Source organism: Pagrus major, chromosome 19 (assembly GCF_040436345.1).
Source record: "Pagrus major chromosome 19, Pma_NU_1.0".
Taxonomy (NCBI): domain Eukaryota; kingdom Metazoa; phylum Chordata; class Actinopteri; order Spariformes; family Sparidae; genus Pagrus; species Pagrus major.
The window spans coordinates 20,598,554-20,614,101 of record NC_133233.1 but is presented as its reverse complement, the minus strand read 5'-3'; the positions used below and the strand labels follow the sequence as shown (position 1 = coordinate 20,614,101).

Genomic DNA, 15,548 nt, shown 5'->3' with positions numbered 1-15,548 from the left:
AAGTATGCCTATTTCTTTCTTTCTATTCTACTTTCTTGGCGAGAGTTAGAGGAGAAAATTGATACCACTCATATATCTGTCCATTAACCATGAAGCTAAAGCTAGAACCCAGTTAGCTTAGCTTAGCACAAAGACTTAAAACAGAGGGAAACAGTTAGCCTGGTTAGCAAATAAGATATAACATGGTTATTTAGGAGCTTTACAGGCTCTGGTTGATTGTGTTACCTTCAGCCACAGCAGTGCTAGTTGTTTTCCCTAAGCTAAGCTAGCTATATATAGCTTGATACTTAGAGTACCGTCATGAGAGTGGTATCACTTGTCTTATCTAAATCTGAGCAAAAAAGTGAATAAAGCGTACTGTGCAAGATAGTGTGCACACATTGCTACATAAATAATTTAACACATGTTCTCTGAAATGGAAAAATTGCTGGTTTATTTACAGCCTTTCTTTACAATTGACAAATAAATTATTTACCTGGACATTAACTTTAACTTTTTCATAGAAAGCGTGTAACTTAGAGCCTTTACTGACAAAATTGTGTAATTGTTCTATAATCATGCACGTGCAAGTATTTGGAAATTGCTCCTACAGGAGGAAGGACTTGAGGCCAAGTTGGCATTACATTGTATGCAGAATTATTTCTGTCCATTGTTATCCTGTGGCTCAGATTAAGCGATAACATGATACTGGGCATCTGCTGAGTGGGTGACCATTCATTAGTGTGCAGTATGGCATTTTTAAAGTTTTGCCTGCTTAGATGAGCTATTTCCCAAAGTGTATTATCTCTGAGACAATGGACCGTGCTTGTATGTAAATGCTCTGCACAGCCCACTGCAACACGCACAGAAGAACGCTTGACTACAATACTGATACACACGGATGTGATAACACACTCGAGAACAAGTAACCCACTCACTACGCCACCAACTTTATTTTTACGCCAGCTTGAGTGATGGAAAATTTAGGTTAAAGCTGCAGAGTGAGTGCGATTCTCATTCGAGGTTTCAGTAGATTGACCTATTTACTGCAGCCAGACACTTTGCCATAAATGGATTTTTCTTTTGTAACACTGCAGTAAAGGAATGTAGGCTTATGTTGTATTGCTCTTTGTTTTATCTCCTCATCCACTGCTGAGTAATAACACTGAGAGATACAGGGCTCAGCGCACCTCATGCATGACAACTCATATGCAGTTAAGTCTCTCGTAAAGCTTGGCATTATGACCTAAAATTTACACCGACTATAAATACGGGATGGTATCAACATGTAACACAATATATCAGTTCCCGTTCATATAATTTCTTTTTTTTTTTAAACAGAAGTTTTATTGTTTTTCATTTAGAAGTCATGCCAGTGAGATACATAACATATAGATACAACTCAAGATGCTTCTGTCTTCATCCAGGGGCTCTAGTTGTGTCTCTGTGCAGGGTCTTATAAGCTTACAAGCAGTCCATTTGTCCAATCCCTCCCCCTTATATAATTTGAAGAGAATGTGATTTAAATGCAGTACAAGATTCTGGGATTATCCATTAACTTGTCAAATAATTGACAGTGGTTATGGAGGCAGAGTTTCATACATAGTGGAAGCTGACACTGTGTGTGGGTGAGGGTGTGTGTGTATATTCTGAGTCACGTTTACTCCGCTCTCTCACAGCATCGGCAGTGCAACTTCAAGATCTTTTTCTTTTTTTTGGATTGAATGTTTGTGGTTTCTTACTCTCAACCACATTTTCAGTTTTATTTTAGGCTCAGAACCTGCAGTGACTCTCACTTTTGGCCCAGTCTCACGCCAAAGCGTGTAATGGGCCAATCTGCTAGAGGACAGCATGTGTGAATGTCACAAGTTGCCTCAACTAGGCGTGAAAAGTGTACACGTGCGCAGCAGGGGGTGATAATGATGATAGAAGGAAGAACGAATGTGGTATAAAGAGCTAGAAGGTCTGCATCGAGTGGAGGTTGGGGCTGTTTGGGTGGTTTCAGCTAGTTGGGGTCGAGACAAACCCTTTTAAGGCAAAACATGATCTTTTCCTAACTGCACAAACAAGTAGTTTTGGTGCCTTTATTTTGAAAGTGCAACTGGACAACTGCTTGTTTTTAATTGCTACACGGGTCTTTTACACATGTTGGTAAGATACCAGGTTGAATTTGATTAGCAGCTCTTTTAAAGGTGCAATATGTCGTTTTGGGCAGTACATTTTAATCGGAAGAGAAAGATCTTCCTAAACAAACGAAATAAACAAACTGTCTTCGTTTTCATGACTGAATAAACAGAATAACAAACTGACCTTAAAGGACAACACAATTTCATGCTGTTTTACTTTGTTGCCACCTTTCTAGCTTCAAACAGTGTTGTGGGGACCTTATTTTCCTCTGAGAACAGCTTGTTTATTACAATAGTTATGGAAAAAAAGAAGTATTTCTGAGTTTGTATTATCACCTCATTAATATTGTAAATATTAAAAGGTTTGTTCAGCAGTAATGTTTGAAAAGGAAGCAACAATAATTTCACGAACAAATCAACATAATGCCACAACACACTTTTTCCATCACATATTGAAATATTCTTGTAATTTATACAAACAAAGAAAATACAGAATGTTCCTTCAGAGTCATCTATCAACAGTACAGATGAGGGACTTCACTTTAATTCACTGTTCTGGCTTTTTCTAAGTTTTCTCATCACTGCAATCATTTAGTCAATACACTGTGTTCCTACTGTCAGCGTCTGAGACATTGCAGACGCTGATGTCTGCATTGTGTCTGTTTTGTCTTTTTTCACGACTTCTGGATCATCTCGAACCAGACTACATTATTTATACTCTCTGACATGCCTTCTTTTTGAGTTGAACTGCCCTTCTTCCAATATGTAGCTGTGGCTGTAGCTTCCCCGTTATGTTTGCTTGTTTTCAGTGAGCTGTAAACTCACTGGTCAATATGTGGTGAGCTGTAGCTTGCAATGAACTTTACATAACGTGACAGCTGAAATCCATGTTGTGTGAGAAACAGGATAACCAAATTCATATCATATCTCCAATCTATCTGTATGTGCCGGTTATACCAGTTATAACCCTCTTCCATTGTACCTTACTGTATCTCAATTACATAGTGTATACTGAAACGCCAGCAGACAATATCCTGACTGTTCTTCTCTATTCTTTGTTTGCTTATTATCCATTGTCTGCATGGAATTACAATGCCCTATTTATTATGGTTGGTAATTGTACATACAGCTATTCATTTCTTCTTCTTGCAGTTGTCCGCCAAGGAGATTGTCAGCAATTTTTTTCAACATTTTCATCAATTTCTCAGGGAATAATGCATGGATTTTGATGAAAAATATCAAGCCCATTTAGGTGGCTGGTATCTATGAGTACAATTTGATGCAGATCCAAACAAAATTCCGGATCTAGTGGATTTAAATACCTTTTATTTGATATTGGATTGGGCCTTGGCGGAAGTATGCACTCTACTGAGTTCTGTTCTAGTACTTATTGATGCACCACCACGTTGATATTGCAGCTTGTAAATTTGTGACTTATACTGCTGGGTAGCTTGTGAATTATACCAAGGGATCAATAAAGTATCGTGGATTATAATTTGTATTAATTATCTGATTATGAAGTGATTGGATACATTTAATGGAGTAAAGAGCACAATATTTCCCTTTGAATCAAAGTAGAGAAGAAAGTAAAGTAGCATTAAATAAAAGATACTCAAAAAAAGTACCTCAAAAGTATCTCAATAGTTGTAACTGGTTGCAGTACTTGAGTAAATGTACTTAGTTTCTTTCCACAATCGTGTATATGTCAGTTGTGCTTGGTGTTCATATCAATGCTGGTTCCAAATTCAGATCTCTGTTGGGAGGCGTGTACGCTGTCGAATATGGGATCCCTGGTGAGAAGAGCACCGAATGGGATCAACAAACAGGAAACTGGAAGGATAACTTACAGTCTTCCTCTTGTCCAAACTTACACTATAGAGCAAACACAGTCCCTGTGAGACACTTTTTGTCTCCCGTCTCTATCCCTCTGTGCTCCCCCGTCTATTTCACTCTCATCCTCTCTCCCTCTCTGCCTGTCAGAGCAGCATGTAGAGGAAATAGCTCGGCAGAGGGGAGGAGTGTTGCAACTCAATTTACCCTGCCTGTTGAGTTTATGCTACTTGAGCACTTGAACTCAAGAAGCAACTCATCCCAATGTGTATTAACCAGTACTCCTAATCACATCCAATGAAAATATTTTGCTTGCAAGTAAACATGGTTATCTTCAACCTGTAGACTGCCTCAGTGGTGAGAAGATATATTATAAATGAGCCGTATGTGCAAAGAAGTTGACGTTTCTGTGGTGCTCTGACGTCTTCTCTTGAGGCTTCATGTGCAGTTCGCCTGCAGCGCAGCAAGCACAGCTTTATCAGCCCACTACTGTCAGGCAGCCTGATAACAGCACTACAGAGATACAGGCACACATGCATGTGCAGACACACATACTGCTTCACTGCTTAAGGCTGAGTTATTTAGCTCTTCTTCCTGTTCTCTATGAGGCATAGTGGACATATTAGCCTGTGAGGAGATGTTTGTGGATGAGCGTGGGCGCCTTTTTTGGAATTAAATGTGTGCTGGACAAGATGTACTAAAACATCAGCTCCTCTTTCTTACAGGTTTAAACAAACATCGTCTTCATATCTTTCACAACGCTTCCCAAAAGCCTGGTTGAGTTGTCAGGGAAGGGCCCTGTGCAGGGCTCCATGTCATCCTGGAATGTGTCCAGAGATATTTTAGTCACAGTGGAGCTCAGCACAAACCAGTTGAGATCTCATCAGTACATGAAGAGCCCACTAACAGAGAACAAGAAGTGGAAGACTTTGGTTCTGGAGGCTGAAGCCACAACTCAATCTTATGATGTCGCCAGATTGTGGGAGATTGAGTTACTCTATTGTGTATTTCTTGTTTGACTGGGTTTTTTATTGCGGGGGTGTGATTTCCCTGCAGAATGGAGGGAGCTCCTCCTCGTTATGGGAGGAAACTGGGCCATGGGAGGAACGCATACTCCTCTGGAGGTTCATTACAAATGTTTACGTGACTCAGCTGTTGTCTAGGACCCTATTTCCTGCAGTAGATATAAATTGATGCAGCGCTTACAGACTTTTCCAGTGTGAGCCTCTGGCTGTCCACTTTCACTCTGATTTATTTCTGCGAACTCATGATCACAGAGCAGTTAGATTAGTTTGGAGTTGACTTGTCTGTATTGAATGTCAGTGTATTGAAGATAAGGTTAACAGGGCACAGGGGTCACATCAATTTAAAAAAAACATGATGCTGAGAGAGCTGGCTGTCTGACAGCACAATATTTTCTCCAAGACACAAAGCAGACTGGCATCCTGCACTCACAAACCTTGCCTCGTTATCACATCACTGTTGAGAGAGAAATCCACTCTCCTCTGTTCATTTTTATGTCTTTCTCCGGCTGTCTTGTCATGTCTCCTAGTCAATCTTTCACTCAGCAAGCTCACTATCTCTCCCTCTCACATTCACCAGCAGCACCGACTCATTCTGTCACTCGCATGTCACTGCATGACTATCTCGCTCACCATCACGCTCAAGAAAGTGGGACTCACTATTTTTGCTCTGCTCCCCCTTTTCTTTCGGCCCGAGCCTCAGCTTGTGTTCCCTTTCGTGCCCGTTCATTTCACACCTTATCTGCCCTTTCCTCTTTCTATCAGCTCAGCTCGGTGACAGAGCCCGTTACTGTGACATGCATCCCGCCAGCTGAAGGTGCACACTTTGCACCACGGCAAAACAACATGCTCCAGCGTGGACCCTGGAAGACTTTGCTTAGTAAAGCAGCACCGTATTAGTTCTCATCTGCAATTTCAAGACAATTTCAGCCTCAGTATGTTGTGGGCAGGAAATAAAGAGAGAGCAGGGAGATGGTGGTAGGAGGAGCAGACAAAGGAACAGAATTAAGAAGAGGTAGGAGGTGATAAAGACAGGAAGAATGGATGTTGAGATGATAAAAAGGAGTGGAAGAAAGTGGAGGAGGAGAGAAGACAAAGGATTCTGATAAACAGGAAGAGGAAAAGATATTAGGTAACAAAGAAAAGAGACAGAAGAGACAATGATGGAGAGGCTTAAGATAAAGATGAGTGTAGAGAGGAACTTAAATGGGAAAACAGTGTATTAAATAGAGGAAGAGGCAGAGACAGATAATGAAAAACAAACTGAGAAAGAGAAATGGCTCAGTGATGGATGGTTTGTTGGGATAGGCCACAGCCAGGATCAAAATCAAATTAATTACTAAGTACAGTTAAGTCCAGGATGTTTTTCATGATATATAATGCACATGAGAGTTGTCAGCAACACAGTGCAAAATAGCTTCTGCATGTGAGAAGCAATAACAAAAGGAGCGATGATGATCAGAGAGAAGGAAAATGAAGACAAACACCACAGATGGATCGAGGAGGGACAGCAGCCAAGACAGAAAATCTGCACAACCTTAAGTAATCGCAGCGCTCGAATGCTCTGATGAGAATCACCTCTCTGTTGTGTTAGTGCACAAGCGTCTCAGTAAAAAGGCTTTGGCAGCAGCACATTCACACAAAGCCACACATATACACACATACACACAGTGCACAGCGATAGGGGTATCTCAAAATGCCCTGAGCCTCGCAGCAGTAATGCTCGGCTATTAGAGTTAACTGCTGACCTGTAGGAACTAGCATCGACAGCCATCTCACGCTCAGCCTCCCTCTGAGCTCTGAAAGAAATTTCACACCCACACTGTACTGATTTGAGTTTTTTTTTTTGGCTCAGTATAACTGTGAATGATTTCAGAAAGTCTAACCACAATGTTCACATCACTTTTTGGATTTCTAGATTCAGGGTTGAAAATGGTGCGACGGTGCTGCAGTCTTCAGCACGTGTGTAGATGCTAGGGGAATGCATGCACATGCCGACATAACGCCCTTGTTTCCACGATGAATCAGCTCACTAGGCTGTCACTGGCCGGTGCTGAGTCATTTTCTTTCAATTCAGAGTGAGCGAGCCGGCCGCCAGTCGGCCTCTCCTCTCAGCCCTGCTGCTCGAGCAAGCTTGCAGCAAAGACGGGTCCGCACACCTCAGCGGGGTAATGATCGCAGCCACGCAGAATATCAAGCATAATTGCAGAGCTGTTTTGTCATTTATCAAAGGTTTACCCAGCTGACATTTTCTTGGTGTGATGCGGAAGACGAGGCTGATTTTGATGAGCCTCTTTGAAAGGTCATGTTCAAACTGAGTTCCACACTGACTCTCACTTTCATTGCAAAGTCACAGCACTAGACTGACTGTTTGAACTGGTATAGCTTCACATGTATCCAACCCTGGGGATCTTTGTCCTTTTATTATGTTGAGTCATGGTTTGACTGTACTTTGCTCATTCTCTGCAGAGTGGGGGTGGATGCAGATGAAAATCCAGAGGACCTTTCTCTTGAGGTAAAACCACCTTTTTGTGATCCATATTTTATCCACTCTGTTTGTCCTGACTGGCATTTAAAAGTATTTTAATCTGTACTGAAGTGCTGCAACTTTGAGCAATTTTCCTGCTAGTGGCCCTCTGCTTCACCAGCTTCCATCTGCAGGAACGCATACAAAATATGATGTCCATCAAATCTCTGTTCAACACTGTGAAAAGCATTTATAGAACTGTCTGTTGGAAGTCTAAATAAGTGGAATTGCCTCACATATTGCACACTCTTTTTTAAAAAGTAGGTAATAAAACTATTTTTGTGTATACCAGGCAGCAAAGCAATAATCTGCCCTGCCATAATACCCAAGAGGGCATTGTTTACTATCTTCGTTTGTGCTCTGCTGCATCCATTTAGCTGCACTTCATCGCTCTTGTGCAGGTATTTCTCATCAATCCAGTTTAGCGTTAGTGCTTCTCTACACTGATGGATTACAGACAGTCAATAGCTGTCTCGTGTGCTTTAAAACACTTAAACTATTAACATCATTGCAAACAGAAGTTCTAATGATCTACCTAGAGTTTTATACGATTCAGTTTAGGTATTCAGGGCATGCATTTTTCATGAAAAGCCCCTGCCAGTATAAATAAAACTTTAAAAATGAGGAGCTGATTTAAAAACATATGTAGAGAAAAATAACAGATGGCAGTAGGAAACAGCTCACAAGGCTTAAAATGATGCCATTATCATGATGGAATTATCTTTATTAAAACATCTTCACATATGGCCGAAAGAATATAATTAAAAACAAACTCCAGACTCCACAACAGCTTCTATTTTTCACTTATTCACAGTACTTGAAATAAGTTGCACTGCTGTATACAAAGTGACTCTACATTATGCATACAGTAGATTGTGCTGTGAGCTGTGTTTTTCTGCTTAGCCGCAGCTCTCCGCACTGGAGGGAGCTGAACAAAGTGGGAGAGCAGCGATCGCATTCAAAGACAATGAAACTTCATTTGCTTAAGAGCTATTTTTAATCACCACAAAAGTGCTGCGGGGCTGTACTGCGTCACATACTGAGTCTGAACGTGTCTGGCTCCTGGTGTAGGGGATAGTTTTTTGCACATACTGTCGCAACATTGCAGGGATTTAACACATTGTGTGCTTAGCAAGATGAATCCTGCCATCCTCTCTCACTGACGCATAATATGCTTCTACCCTTTAATCTGGGCGTTGTTGTTTATTTTAACACTGCATAGCATCAAAGCGCATAAAAGGGTTCAAGTGGAGGAAATGCACTTTGGCTTCCTGCTAAGTGACAGTCTGTAGCACATCCTTGCTGGCACACAGGCCTTGTGAATGTGCCTATTTTGTTGTGCAGACAAGTCCTCCCACACACTCCTCTCCCACCTTTCCATCACTGGTTCCCAGCAGCACTCCATCCCCTCTCTTTCATCTTCTTATTTGACCTGCCTCTTATCTGCACCCTCTGAATGGGACATGGTCTGGGCAGCTCCCTGGCATTATGAGGCCAGAGGGTGCAGACAGAGAAGGCAGCGTTGCAGGTAAGGCTGTAGGAGGATCCCCAGTGGAGAGGTGAGGCCGAGCTCCAGGGCTCTTTCTCATGGAAATGGATAAATGTAACCTTGTCCAGATTGAGAGTCTGCACAGGGACTGCTGGGGGGCGTAGCTTAACGTAGCAGGAAAGGATCCCTAGGGACTCACAGGAACAGGATTTTCCTACATAAGCACAGGGCCGGGGGTCTCACTTGTAAATGCAGAGGTCACTGGATATGGCCCCCCTGACCATCCCAGGGTGCAGGTTTCCAGCATTTCCATCAGGCAGCGTATATAGCCACCCCAGAGGGCCTTTGTGTGTCGATGAGTAACAGTGGTTCTCTCATGATCTACAGGTTGCTACAGGGAGGCCAGACACAACAGGAGGCTTGTGGCACCATCTGGACTACAAGTATCCTTTCACTGCTTTCTTCTCAAAAGCACTCTCGCATGTGGTTGCACTCACAGCTGTTAATGCACCAGTCTGTGGAGTAGTATACAATGAGTTCAAGAGAAAAGAGCAGAGGGCTTAATTTCCAGGAATCTGAAGAAAGAGCTACATGTCCTCTGATGGTAGAACATACTGTACATCTAGTTCATGAGCTACTTCAGTTGTATTCATTGTACATATATTTGTGTATGACTGTATGTGAGCAATATGTATATACATATGGTAGTTTACCTAATATGTCCGCGGCTAAAAACCACCTCCCAGCACCACTCAAACTCAGTAATTAATGCATGTTTGTTTAACCCACACCAAATGAAAGTGCATAAACAAGATTATATTTCTATAGGGGTAAAGTTGTACAAGCAGCAACCTCCAGGGGCTGAAAAATGAAGTGCCTTAAACAGCAATCCCCTAAATGCCCACTTGAGGCTGGCTCCAAAAGCAACTCTATCCCCATGGACCCCCATATTAAAATTCCCAATGCGGGTTTGTTGTGGGAAGTGAGGTAGTGAGCATTTGGAAGAAGTACCAGCACATTGCCATGGCTACAAGAAAAGATTCATGATGCTAGGGGTACTTAAGCCTGCGTAAAGGGTCTTGATAAACTCAGATTATCGCTGCCACCAATGAAAAGGTCCATGTTCACGCAACTTTACAATGGTGTGTTCCTGCAATATTCACAGCAGAGTTACCAGCTACGAGATGTACTCAAGTAACAATAGCCTGAAACCAGTGGTCTCCCAGTTACAGCTCAGAGCTGCAGGATCTGGAACCTGCAAAGTGGTCGCTTCAAAATGCCCTTGGACAAAACAGTTGCATGGATGACATCACAGAGACTACGTCCATGTTTCAGACAGTCTGTGAAGTACTATCTGTCTTTTCATCTAACTCTCAGCAAGACAGTGAGTAAGTGTGTTTCCCAAAGTCTCAAACTATTCCTTTCGTGTACTTGCTCCTGACTGCAGGGTGAACTGGATTCCTGTAAGTAGACAATGTAGTTAAATCATCTGGCAGTAAGAAAACACGGGCCCTGTCCTCCACAGTGGAATTTCATGAGGACTGCATTAAGTTTAAGCTAATCTAATTTTACCACTTAATGGCCCCGTGACCTGGCCCGGTGCTCGGTAAGGAGCACATCATTTTACTTTATGGACTCTGTCTCCGCTGCAAAACAACGAGATGCAGGTCTGCTTGTGAATTCATTAGAGTATTCATTTAATGCCTGAGTGTGTTAATGGTAATTTTAGATTTTTTTTAAAAAATTTTTAGAGAAGTGCATTTAAAGTAAAAAACAGGCAGGGGAAATGTGTGATTAGACATTGTTTGTAAACCATTAACCATTCACAATGGATTAGAAAGGGTCCAAAATAGCAGATTTAACATTGTAGATCAGGCAAAATTGAGCTCTGTTTATGGAAAACACAACAGCCTTAAGTCAATCGGTTTGTTGGATAGTCACAATATGCGTCATACTTTGGCTCTTTGAATTTGGCTTGTTGTTTTCTCTGACAACAGTATGACACTTAAATAGAGTTGAATTTATGAGGTAATGGCATCTCTTTAGAAACAATTTAAATCCCTCAGTGTTTATGCATTTTGTTGTGTTGCAAGATGAATATAGCACACATAATATATAGTAAAATGACCGTCAAAGTACAAAAAATAAGTCATAGTTTTCAACTAAAGTAATACTCAGACAACTCGAGCAGCGATTACCACCTCAGGTTTTTCTGGGTATGTCAGTTTTGTCCCAGAGACTTGGCAGGACTCGACAGAGCGAACATTTGATTCGCATTTACAGCTAAAAAAAATGCAACTGTAAAATTTAATCAGCATGTGTATATACAAGCATACAATATGTAATTTGCCACAGCTGTAAGGTGCTGGAGAGGCCTGGAAATGCTGCTAACCCTGTTTGGAGATCTCAAACTTAATCAAATTTATTTGGGAGCATCTGTGAACCTTCAAGTAATGGTAAGATATTTAGTAGGACATTTCCACATACTGTATTGTTGCTTCACTCCAGGGTCTAACATTCTGAAATATTCTTGAGAAGTGCCTGTGTTGTTTTCTGTCTTCACAAGTTTCCATGTCCCTGCTGCTGAAAAGCCTCCTCACAACATGATACTCTCTCCACCACCATTCTTCACAGGATGGTGTTGATGAGTGAAACTCTGCCAAGTTTCCACCAAACGTTGTGCTTCACATTACAACTGAAGACACTTAAACTAGTCTTAGAAAATACACTTTAAAAGCGGTTAATAATTCTTGCTTTACATTTGATTTATTTGTGAAGAATGTTACATACATACAGAACATTAATGGATTATATTAGGGATTATGGCGTATGGATGAGTGACAGTTTCTAATCAAACCCATTTTCAGTCGAGGCTGTTAAACCACAAAATGCAGAAAAGGTGAATGTGGTAAAATACCTTGTGAAATCTCTAAACTGTAGAGCACAGACCTGGATATGACTTAATGTCCTTCCTGAAGCCTTTTTTTTACACTTAATTATGTGTTGTCAGCTTTGCAGCCTCTGAGAACATTGAATCAAACTCTGCTTTTCTCCAACTGCTGGTTGGTACAGTTACTACTGAAGAGAGAAAAAAAAGAGGAAATATGACTTTTTTCAGAAATACACACACTTTCTGACAATACACAGTCTAGACAGGATTGAAAAGCAGCTAAATATGTGTACTTTGTAAGATACCTTCAGTGTAAGTAGTTCTGTAAGAGGCTGATTCATCTTGACGTTTGTAAAAATGCTTATTGGTTTTGTTACGAGTTAGATGAGAACATTGATACCACTCTTACATCTATAGGATGAATATAAGGCTACGTCCAGCTGCCAGTTAGCTTATCTTAGCATGAATGCAACCAACAGTTTGCCTGAATCTGCAAGAAGGTAACCAAATCCACCTACCAGCACCTCTGTATGTCAAAAAATCAACACATGAATGCCGTCATCTTCACACAAGGCCCTCTGGAGAAGCGGGTAAGCACTGTGAGAGCCATGTTCCTTCGACTTCTCCAGTGCTTTGAACACCATCCAGCCCATGGCCGGCCACAGTATGTCAAGAGTGGATGGCAGTGCCTCTGAGGTGATAAATGTACTGGTGCCCTTCTTCTTCATTATTTACCTCTCAAACTTCCATTTTAACTTGGGTTACTGACACCTGCAAGAGTTTTCTAACAACTTCTCCATTGTTGGGTGCATCGACAAGGACAATACGCAGAAATACAGAGGACAAATGGAGAGCTTTTTCACATGGTGCAACAACAGTCCCCTGAAAGTCAATGTGACCAACGAACTGGTAGTGGCCTACAAGAGGAATAGGAACACCCCTTATTTTGGTTATCATCCAGAAAGAGGAAGTGGAGAAAGTTGACTCATACAAGTACCATGGCGTCCAATTCAACAAAAACAACTGCCCTGGACACACAACACTGACACAAGGGGACAGTAGAGACTGTTCTTCTTTCAGTATGTGCAACAGGCTCCTGCAGATCTTCTAGCAGTCTGTAGTAGCACTGTTCTTTATTGTGGTGTGCTGGCGTGGTGGCATTAAGACGGGAGAGGCCAAAAGACTCAACAAGCTGATAAGGAAGGACAGCTCTGTGGTCAGGCTAGAACTGGATAGTCTGGAACCAGTAGTCTCACACAACCACAACTATCGCCACTGGAGAAAGGTCGCTCTTGCTAGTTTCAGTTTCATTTAACCAATCAGAGTCGTCTTGGTGAACTTGTGGACGCATGTGGAGGAGAGCCCTGGTATTTAATGGCAAAATCCCCTCAAAAGAAAAGGTAACAGCTGCTACTTGTTAAGGTGCATACCATTAGCAACCAGGTTAGTGTTAAGGTACAGTGTTTAAGTAGAAGATGTCATGCCCTCAGATGGATAAAAAAAAGTATGAAATGCTAAAAGGGGTTGCCGAATATACTTGGGCGGCCGTTGATATACCTGGGCGGACTGCCCAAGTAAAATATATGTGTGGGATACACTGGGGTAACTTGCCATTTTTTGCGTGTGGGTTGCTAGCTCAGAGGTGGTTGTTGGTGCTTCCCGTAGAGACAGGGATTTTGAAAATGGTAACACACAGATAGGGGAAGGGAGGAGAACGCCAGCTGAAATAGTCTTAGTGTAGGCTTTGCAGCAACAGTGTACATCCAGTGAGTCAGACTAGGTCTCGTCAGTGGCGGAGAGGAAGATGAAGGACAAGATCAAAGCCCGGAGGACCCCATCACACCTTCTCCATTATGAGCTGTGGCAGATGGGCAGCATGTTCTGCCACGGGGTCAGGTGCAAAAGAGAGTGCCTCAGACTGTGGACCCCCACCACCACCCTCCCCGAAATCACAAACACACCTGCACAATTTCCAAATTTGAACACTCACTACTCTCCCTGTTCGTTTTCTGTTTTACTGTATTAGGTTTTCATTAGCTTCTTCTTATTTATTTTCTTTTACTTTCTCTATCTGTATTTATTTCTGTCCTAGTGCTGCTGCAACAATTGAATTTTCCCCCTGGGGATCAATAAAGACTTATCTTAGGTTTGTTTAATCCTCAGAAAAACCAAAGCGTATAAACAACAAGCCGGATTTTTTACATTTGGACGGACACGGTCGCGCCCTGTAGCGTCTACCGAGACAGCCAGACACACTGCGAACACTTGACGTATGACATATGTCTTCATTGCTTGCACCACAACATTGCAGTCCATGTAACCATAGTAACTAGAGTGTTCACACACCCTTTGGCTACGGTTAAATGTCTACATAGTGGGTTAATTTGCACATTTGACAGTATGTGTGTATGTGCATGTAAATGTGAGAAAGGGAGAGAGGGAGGGGATGAGGGGAGCTGTGAGCAGGATGAAAGGCGCAGTCCTGGCCACTGTTTCCCATTGATGAAAAAAAAAAAAAGTATTATGGAGCTGCTTTGATGTGGACCAGGTGAGAGGACCCTCTGCCTGGACCTTGCTGCCAGGTAATTGAGCTTCAACTTGGCTTGCTGTTGTCTCATGCTGAAGGAAAACTGTACCGCTGCTTCCTTAACTGTTCCCTGTAAGCCTTGGTTTTAAGGCTCATTAGGACAAACGTGTACTTTTTGACGGACATCAAAGCCCGTTTGATCCCTCCTGCTGAAGTGTTTTGCAGCCTGTAGTTTGAGGGCTGGAAACCGCTGTTTTTGTTTTGCGTCTGGCATCCCAGAGGCCACCCGTGTTTAAGAGACCCGGGTGGTAGCATTACATGGTGGGCTTGGTCTTTGGATGAGTCTGTGGCGTGGTGTGGGAGTTAAATCTACCCTTGTTACCTATATTTATAGTATTATATGATATACTACACTGGCAAGGCATAAACAGTACCAAACAAAAAAGTGACAGTTAGAGGGAGGTGGCACTTATTGTAAATATGTGCTGCTGACATGATGTATTGTGTGTCAGAGACATAAGTAGTATTCATTATGCACCACAGTCCCCAGAGTGTTGTTTATGCAATGTATTGTTGGATTTTTATAACTGATGCATTACAAGTAGTAATTTATTGTTAAAGCTGTTCAGAGCGAAGCTAATTTTACTATCACTGTAATCTGTAACAACGCATTATATCAATACGTTTCGTTTGCAAATCAGGTCCGAACCACATTTGTATGTGGTCTGAAATGAAATTCAAATGGAGTTCTGCCCGATGCGTCTCAGTGCGGATGCTCTAGCTGCTCATATCAGAAGTAAATTGTCTGGTGTTGGTGTTGTCTGAACACAAAAATCCAACGTGATCGCTTACAGATAACAGTGCGATCAAACTGCGTCTTTCAGAACTTATTTGAGAAACAAATCTGATCTCCCTGCCGTTTTCCTGGCTTTCTTGCTGCGAGCTAGATGAGACGATTAATATTACTCTCATGTCCGTCAAAAGATAAAGCTACTGTATCCTGTTGGCTTAGCTTAGTTTATTTTAGCATGAATACTAGAGGAAAAGCAAGCCTGTCTTTGTCCAGAAGTAACAAACATCCGCTTATTAACATTTCTAGAGCTCGTGAACTAACATGTTATGTTTTGTTTGTTTAATCCACACAAAAAATGGTCAAAT

General features: G+C 41.9%; 1 protein-coding gene across 1 annotated transcript in view; it reads left to right on the top strand.

Moving 5' to 3' along the window:
• Positions 1 to 15,548, top strand: part of LOC141014537 (sodium/hydrogen exchanger 9-like) — a 72,022-nt gene that overhangs the window by 50,603 nt on the left and 5,871 nt on the right. The window contains exons 13-14 of the mRNA XM_073488379.1: positions 7,427 to 7,472; positions 9,361 to 9,416. Of these exons, the coding sequence (XP_073344480.1) occupies positions 7,427 to 7,472; positions 9,361 to 9,416 (102 nt within the window). The remainder of the gene's footprint in view (positions 1 to 7,426; positions 7,473 to 9,360; positions 9,417 to 15,548) is intronic.